This window comes from Rhinatrema bivittatum, chromosome 2 (assembly GCF_901001135.1).
Source record: "Rhinatrema bivittatum chromosome 2, aRhiBiv1.1, whole genome shotgun sequence".
Taxonomy (NCBI): Eukaryota; Metazoa; Chordata; class Amphibia; order Gymnophiona; family Rhinatrematidae; genus Rhinatrema; species Rhinatrema bivittatum.
Window position 1 is genome coordinate 712,045,705 of NC_042616.1, and position 25,130 is coordinate 712,070,834.

General features: G+C 46.5%; 1 protein-coding gene across 1 annotated transcript in view; it reads left to right on the forward strand.

Annotated features, from left to right (window-relative positions):
• PTDSS1 (phosphatidylserine synthase 1) overlaps positions 1–25,130 on the forward strand; it is a 113,615-nt gene that overhangs the window by 31,877 nt on the left and 56,608 nt on the right. Inside the window, exons 5-7 of the mRNA XM_029591753.1 lie at positions 2,999–3,157; positions 15,621–15,772; positions 23,447–23,588. Of these exons, the coding sequence (XP_029447613.1) occupies positions 2,999–3,157; positions 15,621–15,772; positions 23,447–23,588 (453 nt within the window). The remainder of the gene's footprint in view (positions 1–2,998; positions 3,158–15,620; positions 15,773–23,446; positions 23,589–25,130) is intronic.

The following is a 25,130-nucleotide window of genomic DNA, read 5'->3' on the forward strand; positions in this document are numbered from 1 at the left end:
CTAATTAAACCATGTACTTCATGTTGGTTATTGTTATAGCTATCATTTATTAACTATTTTCACATCAGCAGTTGATATTAACAGAAAATGATTCCTTTGCCATGAATGTAGTGCTTAAGTACATCTTGGTGGATAATAAAGGTCTCTGGATAACATGCCCAGGCCTCTGTTTTAGTTTCAGTACTGGAAGCAACCTTTTCTTCAGTGCACTTAACCCATCATGAGGGCCCAGTGCTTGCTCAGTCTCACCCCCTGGCCATCATACAGTTTAAGGTAGAAGTTGAAGCTGATTTGCATTGGAGATCACTGCAGCTCACAGATCTGAGGAATGAAAATTCGTTCTTAAGTAGAGTATCTAAAATTTAGAAAAGGACTAGAAATATGGCTATTTAGTCAAGCATTTAGTAAAGTTTAAATATTCCTAGGCCAGGCAAGATGGAGGCCTTTCAGTCTTTTGCACAGAGTGCTACATTTGTAATTATCTACCAGTTGGTGAGAAATTGTATGTCTGTACCCAGTACAAAGAGCTCCTGGCTGTCAGAGAACAAGTCTGATCTCTAGAGACTAGAGTTGCAAATCAAAAGTAGCTGAGGCAGACCAAGAGGTATACAAGGGAAACCTTCAAAGTCATAGTAGCCAAGTCCCAACTCCAGTCTGGCAACCCCTGTGCTGCCCTGGAGGAGAAAATTCACCTGGAAGGAGACCATCAACTTTATTTAGCAGGAAGTGATCCTGTAGTTAAGACCTGCTCTCCAAGTGATGCATTATCTCTCGCACCTAGGATGGATCACCAAGGGCTTGCGCCCAGGAGGGAAGGTTTAGGTTGGCTGTCATAGTTGGTGACACGATAATTAGGAATGTAGATAGGTCATTGGCTGGTGGACATGATCGCTTGGTAACTTGCCTGCCTGCTGTGAAGGTGGCGGACTTCATGCCTCACCTAGATAGGCTTTTAGAAAGTGCTTAGGAGGAGCCAGCTGTCATGGTACATGTTGGCACCAGCAAAAAAGGAAGGTATGGGAGGGAGATTCCGAAAGCCAGATTTAGGCTTTTAAATAGAAAATTGAAATCCAGAACCTACATGGTGGCATTCTCTGAAATGCTCTAATCATAGGACTCCATAGACAAGCAGAGCTCTGAGGTTTCAATGTGTGGATAAGACAGTGCAGGGAAGAGAACGTTAGTTTTGTCAAGAACTTGTCAACATTTTGGGGAAGAGGAGCCTAATCTGAAAGGATGGGCTCCACTTAACTGGAGTGGAACTAGGCTGCTGGTGCTAACTTTTAAAAAGGAGATAAAGTAGCTTTTTAGGGAAAACAAGGTCATAGCGGAAAGACTAGTGAATTCTTTGCTTCGGTGTTTATTGAAGATGCTGGGGAGATACCCATGCCGGAAATGATATTCAGTGGTGATGATTCAGAAGAATTTAAACGGTGAACCCAGATGATGAACTTCAGCAGATTGACAAAATAAAGAGTAGCAAATCACCTGGGGCAAATGGTTAGCATCCCAGAATTTTGAAAGATCTCAAAAATGAAATTGAAGGTCTGTTACTAGTAATCTTCAGTCTTTAAAATTGTCTATATTGTACCTGAACATTGCAGGGTGTCCAATGTGACGCTGATCTTTAAAAAGGTCTCCTGGAGTGATCCGGAAAAATGCAGACCAGTGAGCCTGACTTCAGTGTTGGGAAAAATCGTAGAACCTATTCTAAAGAATAAAATCACAGAATATATAGAAAGTCATGGTTTAATGGGACACAGCCAGTATGGATTTACGTAAGAGAAGTCTTGTCTCACCAATGCCGCTGACTGAGTGAGCCGGCAAACGTAATGCTTTCACAGAAACAATGCTCTCTCTTTTACACACATGCTCTCACAGACACGTGCTCTCATACACTCTCGTGCTCTCACAGACACACATACTTCCTCCCTCTCATACACAAATGCTCTTAGACACACAGGTACTCTCTTAGACACACATGCTCTCACAGGCACACACACTCCTTTCTCATTCACATAGGCTCTCACACCCTCACTCTCACCCGGACCTCTTCCTCTTTATTTCCTGAAGTCTGTAGGGTGGGGGAGTCCCATGGCTGCCTCCTCTCTCATGCTGCTAGTGGGTTGAGATACGGTGGCGGCAGCCCCGCAGCTTTTTTCAATCTTCAACCATCAAGTGGATGAGTGCATCGGTGGCCTCAGGGCCTCTTTCATCTTCAGCTGCCGCTGGGATGGGTGTACCAGTGGCCTATGGGCCATGCTGTGTAGTTTTGTATTATCTGGAGTCTGTGGATGGCCTTGTTTGTTAGGCCCTTGTGCAGTACGTTGCAATAATGTAACTGCAAATTAACTGATGCTGTGCTGTTGATTGCAGTTGTGTCATTTTTATGTTCTATAAAGTATATTTTGAATTAAAAAAAAATATTTATTCATTCATTGCTATCTACTGGTGCCCTGGTTTGGGTGAGATTTGGGAAGTAAACTGAATGATTTTAAATCTAATGTATTAAAACATGTGCTTCTCAGAACACTAAGGAAACATTTTATGTCAGGTAATGTGGGAACCCATGGGTTGGAGTCTGCAAGGTTTTAGTGCACAGTACAGCCCATTATCACAGTATTCACTTGCCATAAATGATAATCTAAATAATAAAATCTGTTTGAGCTGAAAATGAATTGGAGAGCTTCAGAAAAACCTCTAAAAATCCTTGCTTTTTTTTTTTTTCTGGACTTCCATTAATCCTTTTGACGATAATGCACTAAGATCTAGGAGACTGAGAGTGTGTTTTGTAATTGCTGCATTAATATTAGTTTTAAATGAGGAACATTTTCCAGGGTTTTTTGTGTTTGTGTTTTTTTTTTTTAATTTTATTTGCTATTTGTTTAGTGATGATGATAAAGAGGCCTGCCATTTGGCTAATGCAAATACAGGTGTAGATACAGTTGCCATTTTAAAGTTGTTTTCTTTAGTTTGGTGGTGTTCTTTATTTCTGCAGGAGTATGCCATTAACTGCCACGTGATCACCTGGGAGAGGATCCTCAGCCATTTTGACATATTTGCATTTGGGCACTTCTGGGGCTGGGCCATGAAAGCCCTACTGATCCGGAGTTACGGGCTCTGCTGGACAATCAGCATCACCTGGGAAGTCACTGAGGTAGGTCTGGCATTTAAGCAAGATCCTGAGCTAACGAAAACTCAGCTGGCTCTGTGCCCTCCGGAGAGCTAGGAGAGGGGTGTGCATTAAGACAAAGTGTTTTCTGCAACTGCAAACACTACAGTTAGAATAGAAACATTGAATTCTGTACACATAGTTGTGCTGTGGAGTGCACCAATATAAAATAAGGTAAAATGGGGGGTGGGAGGGAGGGTTTGTTGATTTATTTTGTTTACTTTTATAAAACTTTGCTTTTTCCTATAACCCAGTAAAAAGTTTGTGATCTTATAAACATAGAAATGTGACATCAGAAGAAGTTCACATGGCCTGTCTAGTCTGTTCATCCTCCCCTGTTTTTCCCCATTTTATTTGAATTCAGTTACAGTTTTTGTCTCCTCCATTTCCATAGAGAAACTGCTCCATGCATCCACTACCCTGTCTAGTGGCTCGCTCCTGCTTGCTCCTCGCGAGAAAGTCAGATAGCTCTGGGGCACACACTGGAGAGGCGATTGAACCCGCTGCAGCCTTCCTGACAGATGCAAGCTCAGACCTAGTGCATACCTCAGCCAGAGGAGTAGCCTCAGTGGTGGCAACCAGAAGACAGCTATGGTTGCAGAACTGGTCAGCGGACGCAACCTGTAAGGCAAACCTCACAAAGATGCCCTTTAAGGGATCCCTCCTATTCGGAAATGAGTTGGAGAAGCTAGCCAGTAAGTGGGGCTAATCTCCAGTGTCCTAACTACCGCAAGACAGGAAAAAGAGGTCTCAGCGCCCCTCTCCCATGAGGGGTCGAACCAGGGACTCCCAGTGTTTCCGGCCCTACAGAAACTGGTCATTCCAATCACCTTGACCCTCGGGGAGGTCTCAGTCCTTTCGGAACAGACAACCCAAAAGAGGAACAGGTTCGGGCTCAGGCTCGACCCGAGCTTCCCAATGATGCATCCACGGAAAGAGGAGATAGGGAGTCGACTTTCCCTCTTCTACCAGTGTTGGATCAAGATCCCATCAGAAAAATAGGTACTGGACATCATACGAGAAGTCTATGCTCTGGAATTTCGCAGCATCCCTCGGGACAAGTTCATGATATCACCTTGCCACTCCCAGTTCAAGAAACTGGCAGTGGAATCCACACTGCTAAGGCTCCTCAGTCTGAGGGCTATAACTCCGATACCTACACCCCAAGTAAATACGGGGCGTTATTCCATCTATTTTATAATGCCCAAGAAAGAGGGCTCATTCCGGCCCATCCTGGATCTTGAGCGTCAATCATCATTTGCGGATATTGCACTTCCGCTTGGAAACTCTCCGCTCTGTCATAATGGCAGTGCAACTGGGAGAGTTTTTAACCTCCCTGGACCTCTCTGAAGCCTACCTTCATATTCCAGTCCATCAAGACCACCAGCGTTTCCTAAGCTTTGTGGTACTGGGCCGCCATTACCAGTTCCAGGCGTTACCCTTCGGTCTGGCAACCGCCCTCAGAACATTCTCCAAAATTATGGTGGTCATGGCAGCAGCACTGAAGAAAGAAGGGATCCTGGTGCACCCCTACTTGGACGTCTGGCTGATCCAGGCGAAGTCAGTGGAAGAGAGCCTCCAGGTGACCAGCAGGGTCAGGTCCCTCCTACAGGAACTCGGTTGGGTCGTGAACATGGAAAAGAGCAGCCTCAAGCCCTTCCAGTCCTTAGAGTACCTGGGGGCCCGATTCGACACCAAGCAGAACAAGGTCTTCCTCCCTCCCCTGAGGAGGAGGAAACTGATGGACCAAGTATGCCAGGTGACTACCACAATGTGCCCCAAGGTGTGGGACTATCTTCAGGTCCTCGGCCTCATGGCATCAACACTGGAAGTAGATCCGAGGGCTCACATGCGGCCTCGCCATTGCTCCTTACTGTCACACTGGGAACCCATTTTTCCAAAACTTCTCTATCTGCCTCCACCTACCAACAGAGATATACTCTCGGCTCCAGAGGTGGCTTCAGGAAATCCACCTAAGCAAGGGCGTAAGCTTATCCCCACCAAGCTGGATCATCCTCACAACAGACGCGAGCCTCTGAGGGTGGGGAGCCCATTGTCAGGAGCTGACAGCCCAGGGACAGTGGACCAAGGAAGAGGCAAACTGGAACATTAACCGCCTGGAAGCTCGAGCGGTCAGACTAGCATGCCTGCAGTTCAGCCACAGGCTCCAGGAGCAAACAATCCAGGTGATGTCTGACAACGCAACAACGGTTGCCTACATCAACCGCCAGGGAGGAGCCATCAGGTGTCTCTGGAAATAGACCCCCTTATGGAATGGGTGGAGTTAAACCTACAAGGGATCTCGACTTCCCACATCACAAGAAAAGACAACGTCGCAGCTGATTTCCTCAGCAGGGAAAGTCTGGACCTGGGGGAATGGACACTGTCAACCAAAGGCTTCCAGCTTCTAGTAAATTGCTGGGGCCTCCCGACCATGGATCTACTGGCCACATCTCACAATGCAAAAGTCCCCCAGTTCTTCAGTCGCAGACTAGATCAGCACTCCCAAGGGATTGACGCCCTTGTCCAGACCTGGCCAGAGAAGGAGGACTTGCTGTACGCCTTCCCCCCCCCCATGACCTCTACTGGGCAAGTTAGAACACCACAAAGGTTTAGTCCTCTTAGTAGCCGGATTGGCCCAGACGCCTGTGGTATGCAGACATGCGAAGGCTCCTCATGGGGAGTCCTCACACCGGGACGTTTTCCAGCAGGGCCCGATTCTTCACGAAGATCCGTCTCGATTCTCTCTTACGATCTGGCTCTTGAGAGGGCTCGCCTGAAGAAGCGTGTTTACTTGGCAGCCGTGATCACCACCTTGCTTCGCTCTCGGAAGTTATCAACATCATCTCAGTCCTTTTGATTCAAAAGAAGAGGTAAGGAAGAATCCTTACATTCAGGATCCCCTCTGACCTCGGAATGAGTGCTTTGGGGCTCTATCTCCACTTTCAAAAATAGGCGGCTTTCTCTCTGTTTTTGTGGAGATGTGTCCACATTACTACAGATCAGTGGGTACAACTGGGCGTGATGGGTTGTGATGATTATGCCCTGGAATTCTGGCTGTTACAATAACTTTTATGATTTCCCCTTGCTGTTTCACAAGAAGAGGGAAGCAGTAAAGACGAGACTGGGAAGACTAATTGCCTTGAAAACAGTCATCCCAGTCCCAAAGGGAGAGGAATATCTGGGTCAATACTTCATATATTTTTTTAGTTCCAAAGGACAGGTCCTTCCGTCTCATAATGGACTTAAAAAAGGTCAACCAGTTCTTGCAAATACCTTATTTCAGAATGGAAATACTGAGGTTGGTGATACTGGTGGTAAGAAAGGGAAAATTCTGGACCTGTCTGAGGCTTTATAAGGTCAGCTCATCAGCATTTTCATCAATTTGCAGTTCTGCATCAGCATTTCCAGTTTTAAGCCCTAGTGTTTGGCTTGGCAGCAGCACCAAGGACTTTTTCAAAGGTAATGATGGTGATTGCAACGGCCTTGCACAAGGAAGGAATATTGGTTCATATATAGCTGGATAAGTGGTTGATCCGACTGAAGTCATATTCCAGAAATTCTCCTAGCCACCCAGAGGGTGGTTCAGTTTTTACAGGAGTTGGAGTGGATAGTAAATTTCTCCAAGAGCAGCCCGCAACCGGCCCAGTCTCTTGATTATCTGGGAGCCCACTTCGATACAAAGTTGAGCCATGTTTGCTTGACAGCAGATAGAGTGCCCAGTGCAAGTGCTTTTGGCCACAGAGAGTTCAATGGTGTGGTCCAGCTTTCAACTTCAGTGCTCTATGGCAGTGACCTTGGACTTGGTGCTGTGGGCAAGGGTGCACATGCGCCTTCTTCAGAAGATGTTACTCTCTAGTTGGAATCCCCCCCGGTTGCTGTGCTATTCCAGAAGACTTTGGTACAGAAGCTGTGAGAGTTAAGTCTACAGAGTGGTTAACTTCCAAGAACCTGGAAGTTGGCATGGATTTAAAAAGTCCGGCATGGGTAATAGTATCAATAGATGCCAGTCTAAAGAGCTGGTGGGCACACACTGTCTGACTCACACAGCCCAGGGAAGGCTCAATGGTCCATCAACTATTTGGAAGCCAGAGCAATTCGGTCGTGTATTGGAGGAGTAGCCTAGTGGTTAGAGCTGCAGGCTGCGATCTAGGGAAACTAGTTTCAAATCCCTCAGCCATGTCTTGTGACCTTGAGCAAGTCACTTCACCCTCCATTGTCCAAACTTACAGCTAGAGTCATCAAAAAGTGTTACTAATGCATTGATCTCTCTCTCTCTCCCCCTCCCCCCTCTCTTTCCCTCACTCACTCCACTCTCCCCAAGCCCAGAAATGGCCAAAATGCAATTCAAAAAATTTATCACAAATTGCATTATGGCCATTTCGAGCATATCGCACAGCCTAACGCCAGGAAAAAAGGTGTAGTTATTTCTGGCATTAAACCCATGCGTTATGCTATCGCATCCCTCATTTAACTAAATCCTGTCCAAACTAAATCCTGTCCAAATTCTCCCTGATTCCGCCCCTCCAAAAAATTTGCATTCACGCCATGTGTTATGAACAATAATGCATGGGTTATGGCGTTAACGCATGCGTTAACTCGTTAGTGTGTGCATTAATGCCATAACGCATTTTGATGAATGACCCGGTTAGCTTATGTGCCCTCTGAGGACAGGGAAATACATTCAGTACTTGGATGTAATCCATTTTGAAGTGTGGAATATAAATAAACTAGCAACTGTACCTGTTCTACGCCTGGGCGGCGAGCCTTTTTATTGGCACATCTGCTCTTGTTTTGAACAGAATTTCCCTAGAAATTCACTATAAGAGTGTCCCTTCCACATACACACATACCGTCATACAGGCTCTCTCACTCTCTGGCACACACACACACATCCCCTCATATAGGCTTCCTCTCTGAAACCCACACTCAAGCATCCCGCACACTCCCCCTCTTACCAACCAAGCTGTCTCTCGCACTCCCCCACACTCCCTCTCCTCTCTCACACATACATTCTCTCTCACCGGCATCCCCCCACCCACCCTCTCTTACCTCCCATGCTCTCTGTCACCCCCTCCCCACCCCCTCTCACCAACCATGCTCTCTGTCACCCCCCCTCTCTCACTCACACATTCTCTTTCACCGGCATCCCCTCCCCATGCTCTCTCTCACACCTTCCTGCTCTCTCTCACCCTTGCCTCCCCGACACACATTCTCTCTCACCGGCATGCCGTGGGACCCGCGCCATTCGAAGCGCAGATGAAGGCCTGGCCCGCCGTTCGTGGCAAAGATGAAGGCCCGGCGCGCCGTTCGCGGCACACAGGGGCCTTCCATTTTCACCTTGAGCAGAAAATAGCAGCGGAGGCCCTGGCATGCCGCGAACGGAGCACGTCCCACGGCACACGCTCCGCGGTGAAGATGAAGGCCCGGGCGCGCCAATCACGGCTCATGGGGGCCTTCCCTTTTCGCCGCAAACAGCGCGCCGGGCCTTCATCCTCGCTGCGAACGGAGCGTGTGCCGCGGGACGTGCTCCGTTCGCAGCATGCCAGGGTCTCCTCTGCTATGTTCTGCCTGTCCCGTGATGGCCGCTGTCCTTCATACATCTGGCGTGTCTGAGCCTCCAAGGTGGCCAGGGAGCCGCCTGCGCCATCTATCAGTGGGCTGGGGAACATGCGCGAGCACTGACGGACATACTACCAAGCCCGATATATTATGGATTGGATTGGATTGGTTGGCTGTGCTGAACTTAGCTCCTCACTTGAGAGGTCAAACAGTCAAAATAATATCTGACATCGCAACAGTAGTTGTGTACTTATAAATCATCAAGGAGGGACCAAGAGTATTCAAGTGTTGTTGTAAATTGATTTTCTCATTGCCTGGGTGGAAGAGAATCTGATGGGCCTTGTCTGTGTCTCATATTGTTGGCTTGGATAATACTTGGGCAAATTATCTCAGTCGCAGTGTGGTTGATCCAGGAGCGTGGTATGTATCTCAGGTAGCCTTCAGTCAAATTTTGGTAAGATGGGGATTACCACAAATAGATCTCATGGTATCTTCAAGAATGCGAAAGTGCAGAAGTTCTTCAGTAGAAGGAAAGAGAACCTCTCTGGCATCAATGCCCTGGTGCAAGCTTGGCCGGCGATCAGTCCTTCTGTATGTGTTTCCTTCAAGACCTATGATAGGCAAGGTACTCCAGAAAATCATAAAGTCAGGTTAAAGAAAGGGCTGAGATACCATGGGAAGGAGCAGGGGAAAAATGTTGGAGAGTGCAGCGGTTGGGGGGGGGGGGCTGTAGAGGACAAAGTGAGCAAAGGGGGGGTGACAGGCTGAGCACTGCGAACAAGAGAGTGATAGGGAGGGAAAATATATTATTTATTTATTACAAGGATTTATTACTTGCTTTCCTACCATAGTACTCAAGAGGGAGGAACAGATATTGAGGGATCTGCATACAGTATATATGATAACATTTACATTTAATACAATACAGTACAATTCTATAATGATACAGATCATTATATGGTGCAGTGTGATGCAAATTTTAATTGACAGAGTGACAGTTATGTGGAAACAGGTAAATATGTAGTGCATTAGGGTCAGTTCTGCTGATAGTAGGGGCTGGAAGAGTAGGCAAAGTTAAAAAGGAGGATTTGATTATGCAGAGTAATGTCAATATATTTGTTGTGCATCTGGCCTCCACTGGGCGAGAATTCAGAGCCTGAGAGGAACAAGGAGAAGGCGTGCTTGTGGGTTCGGGTGAGCCTGGAATAAGGAGAAGACCCCCGTTTCAGATCTTTGCCTGTGGATGGGTTTGTAGGGGGATAGGCAGTCTCTTAGTTAAATGGGGCCTAGGGCTTTTTGAAGACTAAACATAAGGGCTTTGAATTAGGCCTAGTAGAGAATTAGAAGCTAGTGCTGGTTTCAGAGTATTGGACTAATGTGTTCCCTGTTATTGGATCCAGACAGCATCTAGGTGGCAGCGTGGGAGAACTATGTAAAGTGTGTTGCAGTAGTCCAGTCAGAAAAGGACAAATGCATAAGTCAGGGTAGTCAGGTGGCCTTTCTCTTATCTGTTTGAGTTGCCTGAGGTGGTAGTGGGTGCTCCTGGCAATTATGAATATTTGTGAGCAAGTACAGTCTAGAGTCTAGGATGTCAAGATCATAGGGGTAAGTGATTTTCTTCCACTATGCCTTGTGAACAAAAATCCCAAACCAGTATTTTAGAGAAAGGAAGATCTTTTACTTGTCCTTTTCTATGAATTAATGTGATCACATTAGTCTACTTTCATACATAGAAATAAAGATAAACCTGTAAACTTCCCTTCTATTAGACTAGTTTTGAAGAGCTGAGCTCCCTTAAACTTGCTTGCTGACCTTTTATTAATCCCAGTTGCTGAAATATAACTAGAGCTGGGTCATTTAACATAGTAACTGATGGCAGATAAGAGCCACCTGATCCACCCAATTGAAATTCTTCCTCTCTGCTGCTTCTGGTAAATGAGCATTTAAACTTCTATACTGATACCAACACCAGCAACCCCAGCCCCTCCCCCACCTCCATGTCTTTTACCCACCCTTTCAACTTTGTTCTTACCATGGCCCTCTGTATCCATCTCAGGCATTTTAAATTCTGTTATAGTGCTGACCGCCGCCACCTCTGCCGATAAACAAAAGCTGGACTAATTCTACAGGCTAAAGAAAGGTATCCAGGACCACTGCACACCTTCTCATGTTTTAGTGCTCACGTCAACTGATATGTTTCCCCAGTATCTAGTGCAGCACTGAGAAAATCTCTCTGCCTGCCTGAGAGTGAAAGGTCACAGGGGGTTTAATGTGCACAGTGCAGCCTTGATTCTACAGTTCTGCAAAGCTGTAAGTCACCCTCCCAGTCCCATGTTGTAGCTGGGGAAATTCCTAAAAGAGGGTGGTGGGCTCAATATCAAGCGGAAGAATCTTCTGTTTCTGCCCTCAAGAAAACTGTTTAAAATAATCCTCGTACTACAGAGGTGATGGCATATTGTAGGGGACAATTTTTTAATAGCCTGAATAGTTGCACAGTCTGTGTGTACTTATACTGCATGTACTTGCAGCTAGTTTTCGAAGAGAAATGACCTGGGTAGTTTCTCTTTGAAATTTAGCTAGCGTAACGTATATGTGCTAAAAATGCTCACAGATTTTGCACCCGCTCTTCATGTGAGATGGGGGCCTATATACTAAGCATTTTTCCCATAGACGCAAAATGGGGAAAAAACCTTTAGCTAATAGTCCCTTTCGTTTGTGGTTGTTCAATACCTTGAGCGTTTTAATCGGAAAGTCAATTTAACAAGTAAATAAATAAAAATGGCACAAAAATTCAATGCGTATATGCTGTTTTCTCTTCCACCCTTGGTAATGCCTCTCTTCACCTCGGCTAAAGGTACATACTTTGTGAAAGCCCGTGCATTGGAGGGCAATTAAATCAGACAGGCCAGTTTTCCCAGGTGAATCCCATTGAAATTTGCCCTCCCTGTATATTGATTTATGAGTTCTCCATCAACAAGCAGAGCTGAATGAGCCATGACTTAGGCGTGACATCATCCGACAACTCCAAACAGATGCCTCTCTTTTGCTCAGTAAAGTTTTACTTTAGTACTAAGAATGCACAGGAGTTCCTGCACATGCACTGCCTCGTGAGCCCCTCATACTTCTTGTCCATACTACCTCTCAGATGTGGATCCTTTGTAGTAGTTTTTTCTACTTCTGCCTTTGGAAATCATCTTTCACTATTTTTCTGCTGCCTCAGCAGCCCCTGAACAGCACTTTTCACTGCTATCCTTAAATTTTTTTTTTTTTTTTTTAAGATGTCTTGTCCATTCCCAAGAAGGCCATTCCCACTGGCTTCAAGGTCTGTGTTTTTGGTCACAAGATGTCCATCACCATTGACCACATCAACTGCTGTAAGTGCCTGGGCACTGATCACGACTCTGTGAACTGTTATCACTGTGGCTGAATGTCTCCCAGATCCCAGTGGAACCGGTCCTTCAAAATGGGAGAGCTCATAGTTCGGTTGAGAGTAAGAGCCATTCATCTTCTTGGAACAGAGCCTCTTCTTTTTCCCCCTTCGTGCCAAGTCAAGCAAGGGTTCTTCTGATCTGCTGTAGACTCTGGGTTAAGCAAGGCACAGAAGCACCGAGGACTAGAGTCCAGCTGCTTTGCATTGCTCTCCTGAGCCTCATCCCTTTTCTTGGAGCTTGACTGCACCAAAGAATCAGCACTATTCTACCCCAATGGTACACTCAGTGCCATCGAAACATTCAGCTCCAGTGAAGCATCTGGTGTACTCGACATATAAATCCTGTGCACCATTGTTGCACCAGTCAGTGTATAAGGGCCTAGTGCCATCAATGCATAAGTCCTCTGTTCTGTCACATAAGTCGTTGACATCTCCGGGTCTAAAGTCAGTGGTGCAGTCGGCACAGATAAAGCCTACTGTGGCTCTGGAGTCTGGTGGACCCAGAAGAGACTGCTTTCCAGTTTCCTCATCCTTTCATGGCCCGAAAATGCCCTCATCTCCATCTTATCTCTTCTTCTTGGACCCTAGGCCTGCTAGAGTGTTGGACCCCGATGTTCAAAGCACGCTGCCAGGGTCTCTACCAATGTGTCTGGATCCTCTATATCTCATCTGCTCTGTGGTTCCCTTGCTTTCCATGTGGGCATCTCAGGAAGAAGTTGCTGGAAGCCAGTGCAAGTGTCTCAGGAGGATGACCCTAGAGCATCAGAGGAAGATGTCTCTTCTCCAACTCCTGGCCTAGAGGATACATCAGTCCATGGACCAGATCTCAGAACTGGTGAAGAATTTCTTTACCTCTTTGATAGCCAATGACAAGGAGGGCACCCTTCAACAATTTCAGATTTATCCCCTTCAAAGATTTCAGATTTATCCCCATATGGGGTAGTCACACTTTCTTCCATGCCGCATGAAGTCCTGTCAGTATATCTGTTGATGGAAGTCAGCCCACCCGAGTCAGGCAGACCACATTTCTCTGTGGAGGAGTCTAGCCAACATTAGAGGATGAAGCACAGGACATGCCCGACTTAGACCTTCTCTGCAATTTTTCCCCTCTGAGGCAACCAATGTTCCACCCCAGTCACCATCTTCTTCATTGGAGGTCATGGGTTAGCGTCTCTTCACCCTTTGTTTTAGAGGAAGGGTCTGTGACTTGCAAGAGCATTCATCACCACTGGAAGACCTCTCATACTCCAAGTTTCTTGATAAGCTGGGCAAGACAATAGGTGTCAATATCCGGAGGAGCAAAGACCCATGTAAGAATATTTTTGACCTGCTTTGTATTCTGGAAACCCCATCTGAGCTGGCGGCAGATTTTGTGAGACCTGCAAAAGAGAATATAGGGCAATCCAGCTTCCTGTCCTCCAGTAGCCAGGAAGCTCAACTTCAAGTACAGAGTGCACCAAGCTACCAGCTTTATAGTGGGTCAGCTACCCCACCAATCAGCTCTAAAGTGGGTCAAGAAGACTTGAATCTTCTACAGTACAACCCCAGTTAAAGACCCCAGGTGGTTGGACAATTTCAGGAAGAAAATCTTCTAGAGTTCAGTTCTGAATGCACGTGTTGCAGCACATCAACTCTACATATGTGCAATACTTACATGATCACATTGACAAATTAAAAACCCTTATACAATCCCTGTACAGGGAGCAGGAAGATTATCGCCAGGCCCTCTTAGATGCAGAGGAGTGCAAGCACCACTTTATCCGGTCAGATCTTTGGTTGCAGCTATTGGAGCTCATTAGATGACGTTGTCTCCAAGCTAGCAGCCTGCGAGAAGATGTTCATGACAAGTGGGCTGTTATCCCCTGTGCTGGTGACAGACTTTTCTGGGAAAAAGTCAGAGAAATAGTTGCCCAGATGAAGGAACAATATGCAGCCATCTAGTTCCTGTTGGGTGGCCTGGAGCACCCTTCTAGCCTTAGGTGTCCGTACTTCTCTTATAAGGGTCTTTCTTTCAGAGATTCCCCATGCACACTTTCACTGTTATCGAGGTCCACCTAAATGGCCTTAGCAGCAACTTCTGGCAAGAAGGCATCCACATGACAGGCATCATCCTAAAGTGCAGCCATAGGCTTATCCTAAATCAGGACCAAGTTTTTGATGGGTCTCCACCCTCAAGCCCTCAAACCCTTCAGTGAGAGGAAGAGTCCATTGGTTTTTTGAAGAGTGGAGGAAGATAACCAAGGACCACTGGATCCTAAAAATTGTGGAGTTACGGTTACTAGTTGCACTTCTCCAGTGTCTCCCCAGCATTTAGCCTTCAGTCTGGATTTGTTTCACTTCACTCAACTTTGTCTCATGGTGGAGTCACTTCTCAGTCAACGGGCGATAAAACCAGTCCCTCCTGAGGAACATGCAAAGGGTTCTACTCCCGCTATTCCTTATCCCCAAGAAATCAGAGGGATTGAGATCCATCCTGAATTTACAGAGGCTGAGCAAGGGTTTATTGCGAGAGAAACTCAAGATGAATACCATCCATATCATCCTTGCCTTCATCCAAATAGGAGGCTAGATATGCACCTTGGACTTGACATCCCCAACCTTCCTACACACACTGAAAATTCCTCAGGTTTACAGTGGAACAGATGCACTACTGGTAAATACTCTGCAGTGCAGCTGTCAGCTTAGGACTCTCCACATGACATGGCTAATTCAGCCCTGCTTGCAAAAGGAGAAAGCAAGTTTGCTTACTATAAACAAAGTTCTCTGTAGACAGCAGCATGAATTAACCATGCTTAATACCCACCTGTCTCTCTGGAGAGTTGGCTGTCTAGCTAAAGTTAAACTCTATAATGAACTTAGGGGCTCATGAGGCAGCACACATGGGGGAACTCCCACACAAGCTTTACTGAGCTAGAGAGAGGGGTCAGTTTTGTGCCACTGAATGACAACATCCAAGTGTCATGAGAAATTCATCCTACTGTCTATGGAGAGCCCTGTTTATGGTAAGCAAACTTGCTATTTCAAATCTTTTTGTTTTCTTTGTTTTCAGAGCATAAAACAAAATTTCTATTAGCTGTATAAAGTCATATTTTTATTTATTTATTTATTTATTTGCTGAAATTCTAACTTTAGAAAAATGGAAAGAAGTCACAGTAACCTCCCTGATAAGAATTTGCATGCCCTGTGGCACACTGCATGGCCCCCTGGGCACTTGTTCCTTTCCTAGACACAACACACAGCACCTATGCCATGGATAACTGAATCTGTGTGGCTGAAAAAAGGTTAGAACTGGTTCTTGGATTCCACTAAACTACCCAGCAGCCAAGAGGTGAAGGGAAGGGCCTTGAAATAAACATTTTGAAAATGGCCATTTTGCCTACCTAGCAGAATTATTCTTTTTTTATTGTGCCAGTTCTAAAATGCCCTTTCCTGTGTCACATGTGCTCTTCTTCTTAGCTGTTCTTCATGCATCTCCTGCCTAACTTTGCCGAGTGCTGGTGGGATCAAGTTATCCTGGACATCTTGCTGTGTAACGGCGGCGGCATCTGGCTGGGCATGGTGGTCTGTCACTTCTTGGAAATGAGGACCTACCACTGGGCAAGCTTCAAGTAGGTACACTTATGAGTTCATCTTTTTTGGTGTTTCATTGGTGTTTCATTGCAGAACAGTCGATGGTTCAATGAGAGGTTAACCGCACTGTCAAGAAGTTATGTTTTTAAGGTTTCCATTTCCATTTTTTTTTTATTTTTTTATTTTTATTAGTGCACTGGCACTTTCAATGTATACAGTAGTTTTAGGAAAGTATATCTTGTATATCCATGTTTTCACTGATTTATCACCTGTGACAACAACATTGTATGAACTGACATTACCTATGTGTCCTTACTCATTACCTTTCAGCTCATATGTCCTTCAATTTTCTCAGTGGAAGGGAGTGGGCAGTGGAGTGCCTCAGGGATCTGTATTGGGACCCGTGCTTTTCAATATATTTATAAATGGATCTGGAAAGGAATACGATGAGGTAATCAAATTTGAAGATGATACAAAATTATTCAGAGTAGTTAAATCACAAGCGGATTGTGATAAATTGCAGGAAAACCTTGTAAGGCTGGAAAATTGGGCATCCAAATGGCAGATGAAATTTAATGTGGATAAGTGCAAGGTGATGCATATGGGGAAAAATAACCCAATGTTAGGTTCCATATTAGGAGCTACCATCCAAGAAAGAGATCTAGACGTCATAATATGGTTAATACATTGAAATCATCGGTTCAGTGTGCTGTAGCAGTCAAAAAAGCAAACAGAATGTTGGGAATTATTAGGGAATGGTGAATGAAATGGAAAATGTCATAATGCCTCTGTATCGCTCCATGGCAAGACCGCACCTTGAATACTGTGTACAATTCTGGTCGCCGCATCTCAAAAAATATATAGTTGCAATGGAGAAGGTACAGAGAATGACAACCAAAATGATAAAGGGGATGGAACAGCTCCACCATGAGGAAAGACTAAAGAGGATAGGACTGTTCAGCTTGGAGAAGAAATGGCTAAGGGGGGATATGATAGAGGTGTTTAAAATCATGAGGGTCTAGAACGGGTAAATAGAAGGACTAGGGGGCACTCCATGAAGTTAGCATGTGGCACATTTAAAACTAATTGGAGAAAGTTCTTTTTCACTCAACTCTGGAATTTGTTTCAAGGGGATGTGGTTAGTGCAGTTAGTGTAGCTGGGTTTAAAAAAGGATTGGATAAGTTCTTGGAGGAGAAGTCCATTACCTGCTATTAATTAAGTTGACTTAGAAAATAGCCACTGCTATTACTAGCAACAATAACATGGGATAGACTTAGTTTTTGGGTACTTGCCAGGTTCTTATGGTCTGGATTGGCCACTGTTTGAAACAGGATGCTGGGCTTGATGGACCCTTGGTCTGACTCAGTATGGCATGTTCTTATGTTTTTCTTATGTTCTGGGGAGACAAAAGGGCACAAGCTTCCTAGGACAATCCGAACTTTGGAAGAGGCTTCTCTTCGACCTGGGCTCATTTCCATTCAAGTCAGCGTCCCCGTCAGTCTCGTCCTTCAGGAGGAGGTCAGAGACAAGGGGCTGGGAGGCAGCAGTCTTGGAGTCAGTCCTTTCGAGGCCGGAGACGGGAGGGAATCCTAGTCCATCCCTACCTGGACGATTGGTTCATCCGGGCGAAGACCTTCTCCCAGGGACAGCGGGCAGTCTCTCGGGTCGTTCAACTCCTTCAATCTCTCGGCTGGGGTGGTGAACGTCACCAAGAGCAGTCTTAGGCCTTCGCAGCATTTGGATTTCTTGGGCGCGTGCTTCGACACAGTTCAGGGCAAGGTTTCCTATGCCCGGACAAGGCGCAATCTCTCCGAGACCAGATCCAATGCTTCGCCGCGCTTGTGGAGCCCACCTCTTGGGATTATCTGCAGATCCTGGGATCCATGGCCTCCACCTTCGATCTAGTTCCATGAGCATTCACGATACCGGTTTCCAGCACTACTCTCGCGCTGGAAACCGGTATCGCAGGACTACCATCTCATCCTCCCTCTCCCCTCGATTGCTAGATCCAGCCTCCTTTGGTGGTTGGATCCACTGCATCTCGCACAAGGCACCTTGCTCGAAATGCCAGATTGGGTGGTGGTCACCACCGACGCCAGCCTGACGGGTTGGGGAGCAGTGTGTCAATGGAGCTCCGCCCAGGGGCAGTGGACAAAGGCGCAAGCCGTCTGGCCAATCAATCGCCTGGAAACGAGGGCGGTGCCTTTGGCACTTATTCATTTCCTGCCTCTCGTGAGAAATCGAGCAGTGCGGATCCTGTCGGACAACACGACCACTGTAGCCTACATCAACCGCCAAGGCGGAACGAGGAGCTGACATGTGGCTCTCGAAGCCGCCCGCCTGATGGCGTGGGCAGAGCGGTTCCTCACATGCCTGGCAGCTTCCCACATCGCAGGCGTAGACAACATTCAGGCGGACTACTTGAGCCGACAGACTCTGGATCCCGGGGAGTGGTCTCTCTCCGACGAGGCGATGCAGCTCCTCATCAGTCGCTGGGGGACACCCTGCCTGGACCTCATGGCGACGCCTCAAAACGCCAAGGTGCCACGATTCTTCAGTCGCAGGTGGGAACACGGGGTGGAGGGCATAGACGCACTGGTCCTCCCCTGGCCGGGTCATCTCCTCCTCTACGTATTCCCGCCCTGGCCTCTAGTGGGTAAGGTGCTTCGAAGAATAGAGATACATCGGGGGCCCATCATCCTAGTAGCCCCAGAGTGGCCGCGACGACCGTGGTTTGTGGATTTGCTCAACCTCGCAGAGGACGGCCCACTGCGCCTCGGACATCTTCCTCGTCTACTCCATCAAGGGCTCGTATTTTTTGACCAGGCAGAACGCTTCTGTCTTGTGGCCTGAAGGTTACTCTGACGCGGTAATCTCAACCCTTCTACAGGCTAGGAGGACCTCCACTTTGGTCGCCTATGTGAGGGTCTGGAAGGTCTTTGAGTCATGGTGCACTGACCACAACACTCATACTAGCAGGGTTTCAATACCCCAGGTCCTCGCATTCCTACAGGACAACCTGGACAAAGGACTTGCCTACAATTCTCTGCGAGTACAAGTTTCCGCGTTGGGTTCATTCATTCAGTCAACCAATCACCCTTCTCTCTTGTCTCATCCGAGCTTTCCCGGATTCCAACTAATGTCCTTCAACTTCAAGTTCTATAATACAACCAGCTCATTTAACTTTTCGTTGTAAATATTTAAAATGCTATTAACCTTTTCTTTTTCCTTCCTCTCCCAGTTTAAGCATCCCTGTTTTTTGTAACTGCTTTCTTCCGCACTACAGTTCCAGTTTGTTTTTTCTTTCTATGCACCACTGTTTTAATGTAAACCAGCATGATGTGATTTTATCATGAATGCCGGTATATAAAAACCTTAAATAAATAAAATAAATAAATATCACCCGTTTCCTCAAGGGGGCGAAACATCTACGGCCTCCGGTCCGGGACCCTTGCCCCTCTTGCAATCTTAACCTGGTCCCCAGGATTCTCGCAGGTCCTCCTTTCGAGCCCCTTCGCCACACCACCATCAAGGACCTCACCCTGAAGACAGTCTTCCTGGTGGTCATTAGCTCCGCACACCGCATCTCGGAATTCCAAGCACTCTCGTGCATGGAACCATTCCTCCGTTGTACGGACACCGGGGTATCCTTATGTACAGTACCTTCCTTCCTTCCCAAGGTTGTCTCAACTTTCCATGTGAATCAGATGATAGAGCTCCCGTCCTTCGCAGCCGGCGAGCCAAGATCTCTACGACATTTGGACGTCAAGCGCAGCCTAATCCGATACTTGGAAGTTACTAACGACTTCAGGACTTCCAACCGCTTTTTCATCCTCTGGTCGGGGCCACGAAATGGGTCGCAGGCCACAAAGACCAAGATCGCGAGATGGCTCAAGAAAGCAATAGTGACCGCATATGTTGGTGCGGGTCGGACTCCTCCAGTGGGGGTCAAGGTCCATTCACTCCGTTCACAGGCAACCTCCTGGGTGGAATCCCAGTCCGTCTCATCTCAGGAAATTTGTCGGGCTGCGACTTGGAAGACACTGCATACCTTTGAAAGACATTACCGTCTGCATCTACAGTCGCCAACCTCCGGATACTTTGGCGACTGGGTCATTCGAGCAGGGCTTTCAGGGGCCCACCCGATTTCGGGAAGCTTTGGTACATTCCACCGTCTGGACTGATCCTGGTACTTACAGGGAAAAGAAAATTACTTCCTTACCTGCTAATTTTCGTTCCTGTAGTACCAAGGATCAGTCCAGACGCCCTCCCAGTTACTGCTGGGATACTGGGGTTTGCCTGCTCGATCTGCCATTACATTGCTATTTTTGGTTTTCTGTTGGTCTTTTGCCTCCGTTCCTCGAGCTGTTCGACAGTTCTCTTTGCAAGTTGCAATTGTTAGTATCATTTGATCTACTTTCAGATACACTTGATCCAATCCTTTCTAGTTTGTTATTCTGGCTTTGATATTCTCTATACTGAGGATCTAGGGAGGGTGCACTGGTTGATATGTCAGCACCCTCCGAAGCTTTGTCTGACTCCATCTGCTGGACGGGGGACATAACCCACCGTCTGGACTGATCCTTGGCACTACAGGAACAAAAATTAGCAGGTAAGGAAGTAATTTTCTTTTTTTAGTCTCTCTAGATTTAACCAAGGCCTATCTCTACATTCCAATTCGTCCAGACCATCAAAGTTTTCTCAGGTTCATGATCCTCTGAAATCATTTTCAGTTTTGCGCACTGCCATTCGGATTTGCAGCTGCTCCAAGGACCTTTACAAAAGTGATGGTGGCAGTAGCAGCAGCTCTTTGGCAGGAGGGCGTCCTGGTCCTTGCAACAGAGTGGTAACAACGTCCTCCGGATACCCCTTATCTCTTAGGCATTTCTTCTCAAAAACCAAGCCACGAGAGAGAAGCGAGCCTCCTGATCTAAAAATACAGGACCCTGGCGGAGCAGGTGGAGAAGATGAGCCAGACGTAGTGGACTGTCCATAAAAAGATTGACTAAGTCCACGAACCAATTCGTGGACTTAGTCCACGCTTCGTCACCAGGATTGGCATCAGCTGGTGCCATCTCAAGTTCTTGATTTCCTAGGAGCACGCTTTGACACCAGGATTGGAAGAGTTTTTTCTCACCGAGGAGCAGATTGTCAAGATGCAGGGACAGGTTGGCAGGTTGCTAAACAGTGCAGTTTCCTAGGGTCTGGGATTATCTTCAGGTATTTGGGTCTATGGCTTCCACTTTGGAATTGGTTCCTTGGGCATTTGCTCATATGCAGCCTCTTCAGTCAGCCTTGCTGTCCAGGTAGAATCCAGTCTCGGAACAATTTCATCTACCACTGCCTCTTATGGACATACCAGGTCAAGTCTGTATTGGTGGTTGTGCTGGGGCAATTTGAGCCTTGGAGGTGCCGAATTGGATAGTGGTCGCAAACGACGCCAGGCTAGGGGGCTGTGTTTCAGGCTCAAGTGGTGCAATGACGCTGGTCTCCGAAGGAGACGACATGGTTCATCAACCATCTAGAGACGAGAGCAGTGTGCCTAGCGTTGCAGGCCTTTTTGCTCCTTGTCCAGGGCAGGCCAGTTAGAGTATTATTCGACATTGTGACGGCAGTGGCTTACATTAACCGGCAGGGTGGGACCAAGAGTCGGGCAGTGGCGCAGGAGGTCCAAGAGTTGATTCACTGGGCAGAGCACCACCTGGAAATGCTGGCAGCTTCCCACATAGCAAGGTTGGACAATGTCCAGGCGGATTTCCTCAGTTGCCAACAGTTGGATCCCGGAGAGTGGGAGTTGTCGGAGGATTCCATGTTCCTAATTCATCACAGGTGGGGAGTACAGTGTATGGACCTCATGGCAACATGCAGCAATGCCAAGGCTCCGAGATTCTTCAGTTGAGAGAGCATGGGGCAGAAGGAGTCAATGCCTTGGTCCTCCCGTGGCTAGAGGGAATTCTCCTGTATGTGTTCCCGCCATGGCTGCTGGTGGGCAAAGTCTTGGGAAGGATAGAGCTTCATCTGGGGCAGGTAGTTCTGGTGGCACCAGAATGGCCTCGCCGGCCGTGGTTCGTGGACTTAGTCAATCTCGTTGTGGACAGCCCACTATGTCTGGCTCATCTTCCCAACCTGTTCCACAAGGGTCTGTATTTTTAGATCAGGCGGCTCGCTTCTCTTTCGCGGCTTGGTTTTTGAGAGGAAGTGCCTAAGAGAGAAGGGGTATCCGGAGGATGTTGTTACCACTCTGTTGCAAACACGAAAGAAGTCCACTCCCTAGCATATGTACGAGTGTGGAAGGTATTCGAGGTTTGGTGCAAGGAGTATAGCGTGGATCTTTTTAGGGCCTCAGTGGCCCACATTTTGTCCTTTTGCAGGAAGGTTTGGCTTTCAATTCATTGAGAGTCCAGGTGGCTGCTTTGGGGTGCCTATGGGGCAGGAGTCATGGGGAGCTCTGGCTGCACATCCGGATGTGGTACATTTTTTTTGTGGGAAGTCAAGCATTTGCGTCCCCCGGTGCATAAAGCATGTCCTCCATGGCCCCTAAACTTGATTCTTAAATTATTGTGTGGCACCGTTTGAACTGCTACGCAGGATGATGTTGAAGGATCTTACTTTAAAAGTTGTTTTTCTGATGGCAATTTGTTCAGCTAGGCAGATTTCAGAACTGCAAGCCCTGTCATGTAGAGAGCCTTTCCTAAGGTTTTTGGATTCTGGTTTCTCTCTGCGGGCGATGCCTTCTTTCCTTCCAAAGGTTGTTTTCTCCTTTCACTTGAATCAGACAGTGGAGTTACCTGCCTTTCCGAATTTGGATAGGACGGTTGCAGTGGATTAGGAGTTGAGGTGTCTGGATGTGAAGCGAGAACTGTTACAGTCTCTGGAGGTCACTAATAGTTTCAGAGTGTCCGATCATCTTTTCATTCTTTTCAGCGATGCAAAGACAGGGCAGAAAACTTCAAAGGCGACCATAGCACGATGGCTGAAGGAGGCCATAGCTTCGGCATACATCTGCATGGGACAGTCGGTGCCTCAGGGTCTGAGAGTTCACTCAATGCAGTCTCAAGCAGCATCCTGGGCAAATATAAGTTAGTGTCGCCACGAGAGATTTCCAGAGCGGCTACTTGGAAGTCGTTGCACACTTTCTCCAAGCATTATCATCTGGACGTCCAGGTGCCACAGTTTCAGAGCTTTGGGGAAGGTGTACATCAAGCAGGACTCTTGCAATCCCACCCAGTTTAGGGAAGCTTAGGTTCAGTCCAGAGTCGTCCCGCCCGGGTTTGGAGAGTCCGCTCGATCTGTGTTTTTTTAATATATAAGCTGAAGAATTTCAGTTGGCCTTTTATGGCTCAGGAGGTGGTTGCACATGCTGACTTATATGGTTATAAGAATTGTTCAGATTTATTGGTTCTTCTCCTGCTCGTTCAGTGGGAGATGTTTTGTTAGGTTATATTGAGTTTGGGCATAGTTTTCCATTTTGGCTTGGGTACAGGTCAGTACTGACAGACTGCAGGTGGCACACCAGGTTAAGAGATAGTGTCAGTTAAACTTTCTGTCTTCATCTGTTGGAAGGGAGGCAGAACCCAGGAGTCTGGTCTGATCTGTGGTACTACAGGAACGAAAATCAGCAGGTAAGAACCAATTTTCCTGCTTTCTTTCCCCAAAAGATTGTCTATCCACGGCGACTGTATTAATTCCTCTATTCCTCTTTTTCATACAGGGACATTCACACCACCACGGGGAAAATCAAGAGAGCTGCTCTACAGTTCACGCCCGCCAGTTGGACCTATGTTCGCTGGTTTGACCCCAAGTCTTCGTTTCAAAGGGTGGCTGGAATCTATCTTTTCATGATCATCTGGCAGGTGAAAATAAATAATCTGATACCCCTTCTAACTTGTTTTTGTTGTGGAAGATTTCAGTGGGTTAAAAATGCCTTTTTCTTTGCTTTTGTTTCATTTGGTTGGCTTTACAGATGTTTTATCATAAGATTTCACTACTCCTACAAGAATAAAAGTTCATATTAAGTGCATCACAGAAATAACAGCAAAGTAAAGAAATAAGTTTTATTTTTTAAAAAAGACTGGCTTTTGTATTGCAGTACAAGAGAACGACCTGCACAGGTTGTATGAGAGAAGGATGTAGGACAGGACTATAGAAGTTTTTCATTTTTATGATTGTCGCTAATCTACTGAGACATAATCCACTTGGGGACTACCATTATTCCCCCTCAGTTCTTAAGGATCAGACTTTTGAGATCAGGGGTTGCAGCCTGATGTAAACCCCATGCATGGGAGTTTGGATCATTATCTTCTAGGTCATTGTTAACCACAGAATCATCCTTCCTCTGCCCAAGGCCTTCACCTGGTCCCATTGGGAGTTTTGGGTTCGGTTTTAGGATATCCAAATGATTGACAAAAGCAGAAAGGAATTCTAAGAAGCTGATGTTGTAAAGAAAACTGAGCCTCTAAATAAAGACATCTAAGTTATGTGCCTCTTTTCAGTTATACTCAAGACTCTAAGTTTTCAGCTGAAAATTTACCTAAGTTAGGGGCCTAAACTCTTTGAAAATTAACCTCTGTGCTAATAAAGAGGGCACAAGGGCATAGCTATGGCTGAAGGACTGTCCAAACTGGGGCTACTTTGTACATGGAGAAGAAGGCATTCAAAGGGAGATTTTAATAGCAGTCTAGGGGCTATCACTGGGCCTTATGGGAATCCTGCAAGCAGTCTGTTACTCAGCGCTGTGAAATTAAGGAACATTGTAACAGGGACTCTTCTGGCATCCTGTGCTGTGTTTTGGCTTCCGTCTTATTCTCTTCCCCTCGGAAACTTTACACCCATCAACCATTTCTTTTGATCTAGATTAAAGAATTGGGCAAAAAAAAGTGTGAAGGTCCGTTGGCTTGTGCAGTTTTGAAACGGCTCATCTTTTGCCAAGGATTATTTTGCCTGAAACTTCAGGAAGGGGAAAAAGTGCCATTAAACAAAATTTCACAACCCGAATCTCTGTGAGACTTTGGCCTGAAAATGCAAATTTTAAGAATCAAACAAAAGTTCTGCCATGCTTTAAGCAGAACATTTTGCTTAAAGGGATTATTTTTTCATGAAAGAAGTTGAAGGGAATTAACACACCTTTGTGCTCTGGGATTTATTTCAGAACTGTGCAAGTAAATTAACTTGTAAGCTTTTTCTACATTTTCTTTTTACCCTGCTTTTGGCCATTCCTTAACTCCGACCCAGGTTACATGAGTCTCCCATGTATTCCTCTGTCCCCTCTTTGTACTTCTCCTCTCCTGTTTTTCAAGCCTCTCATTCCCACCTTCTAATAGTCCTGTTGTCCTATCCTCCCTTTCTGTTTGTCCTTTTAACCCTCATGTACCACTTCTGCTGTGGTTTTCTTCCTT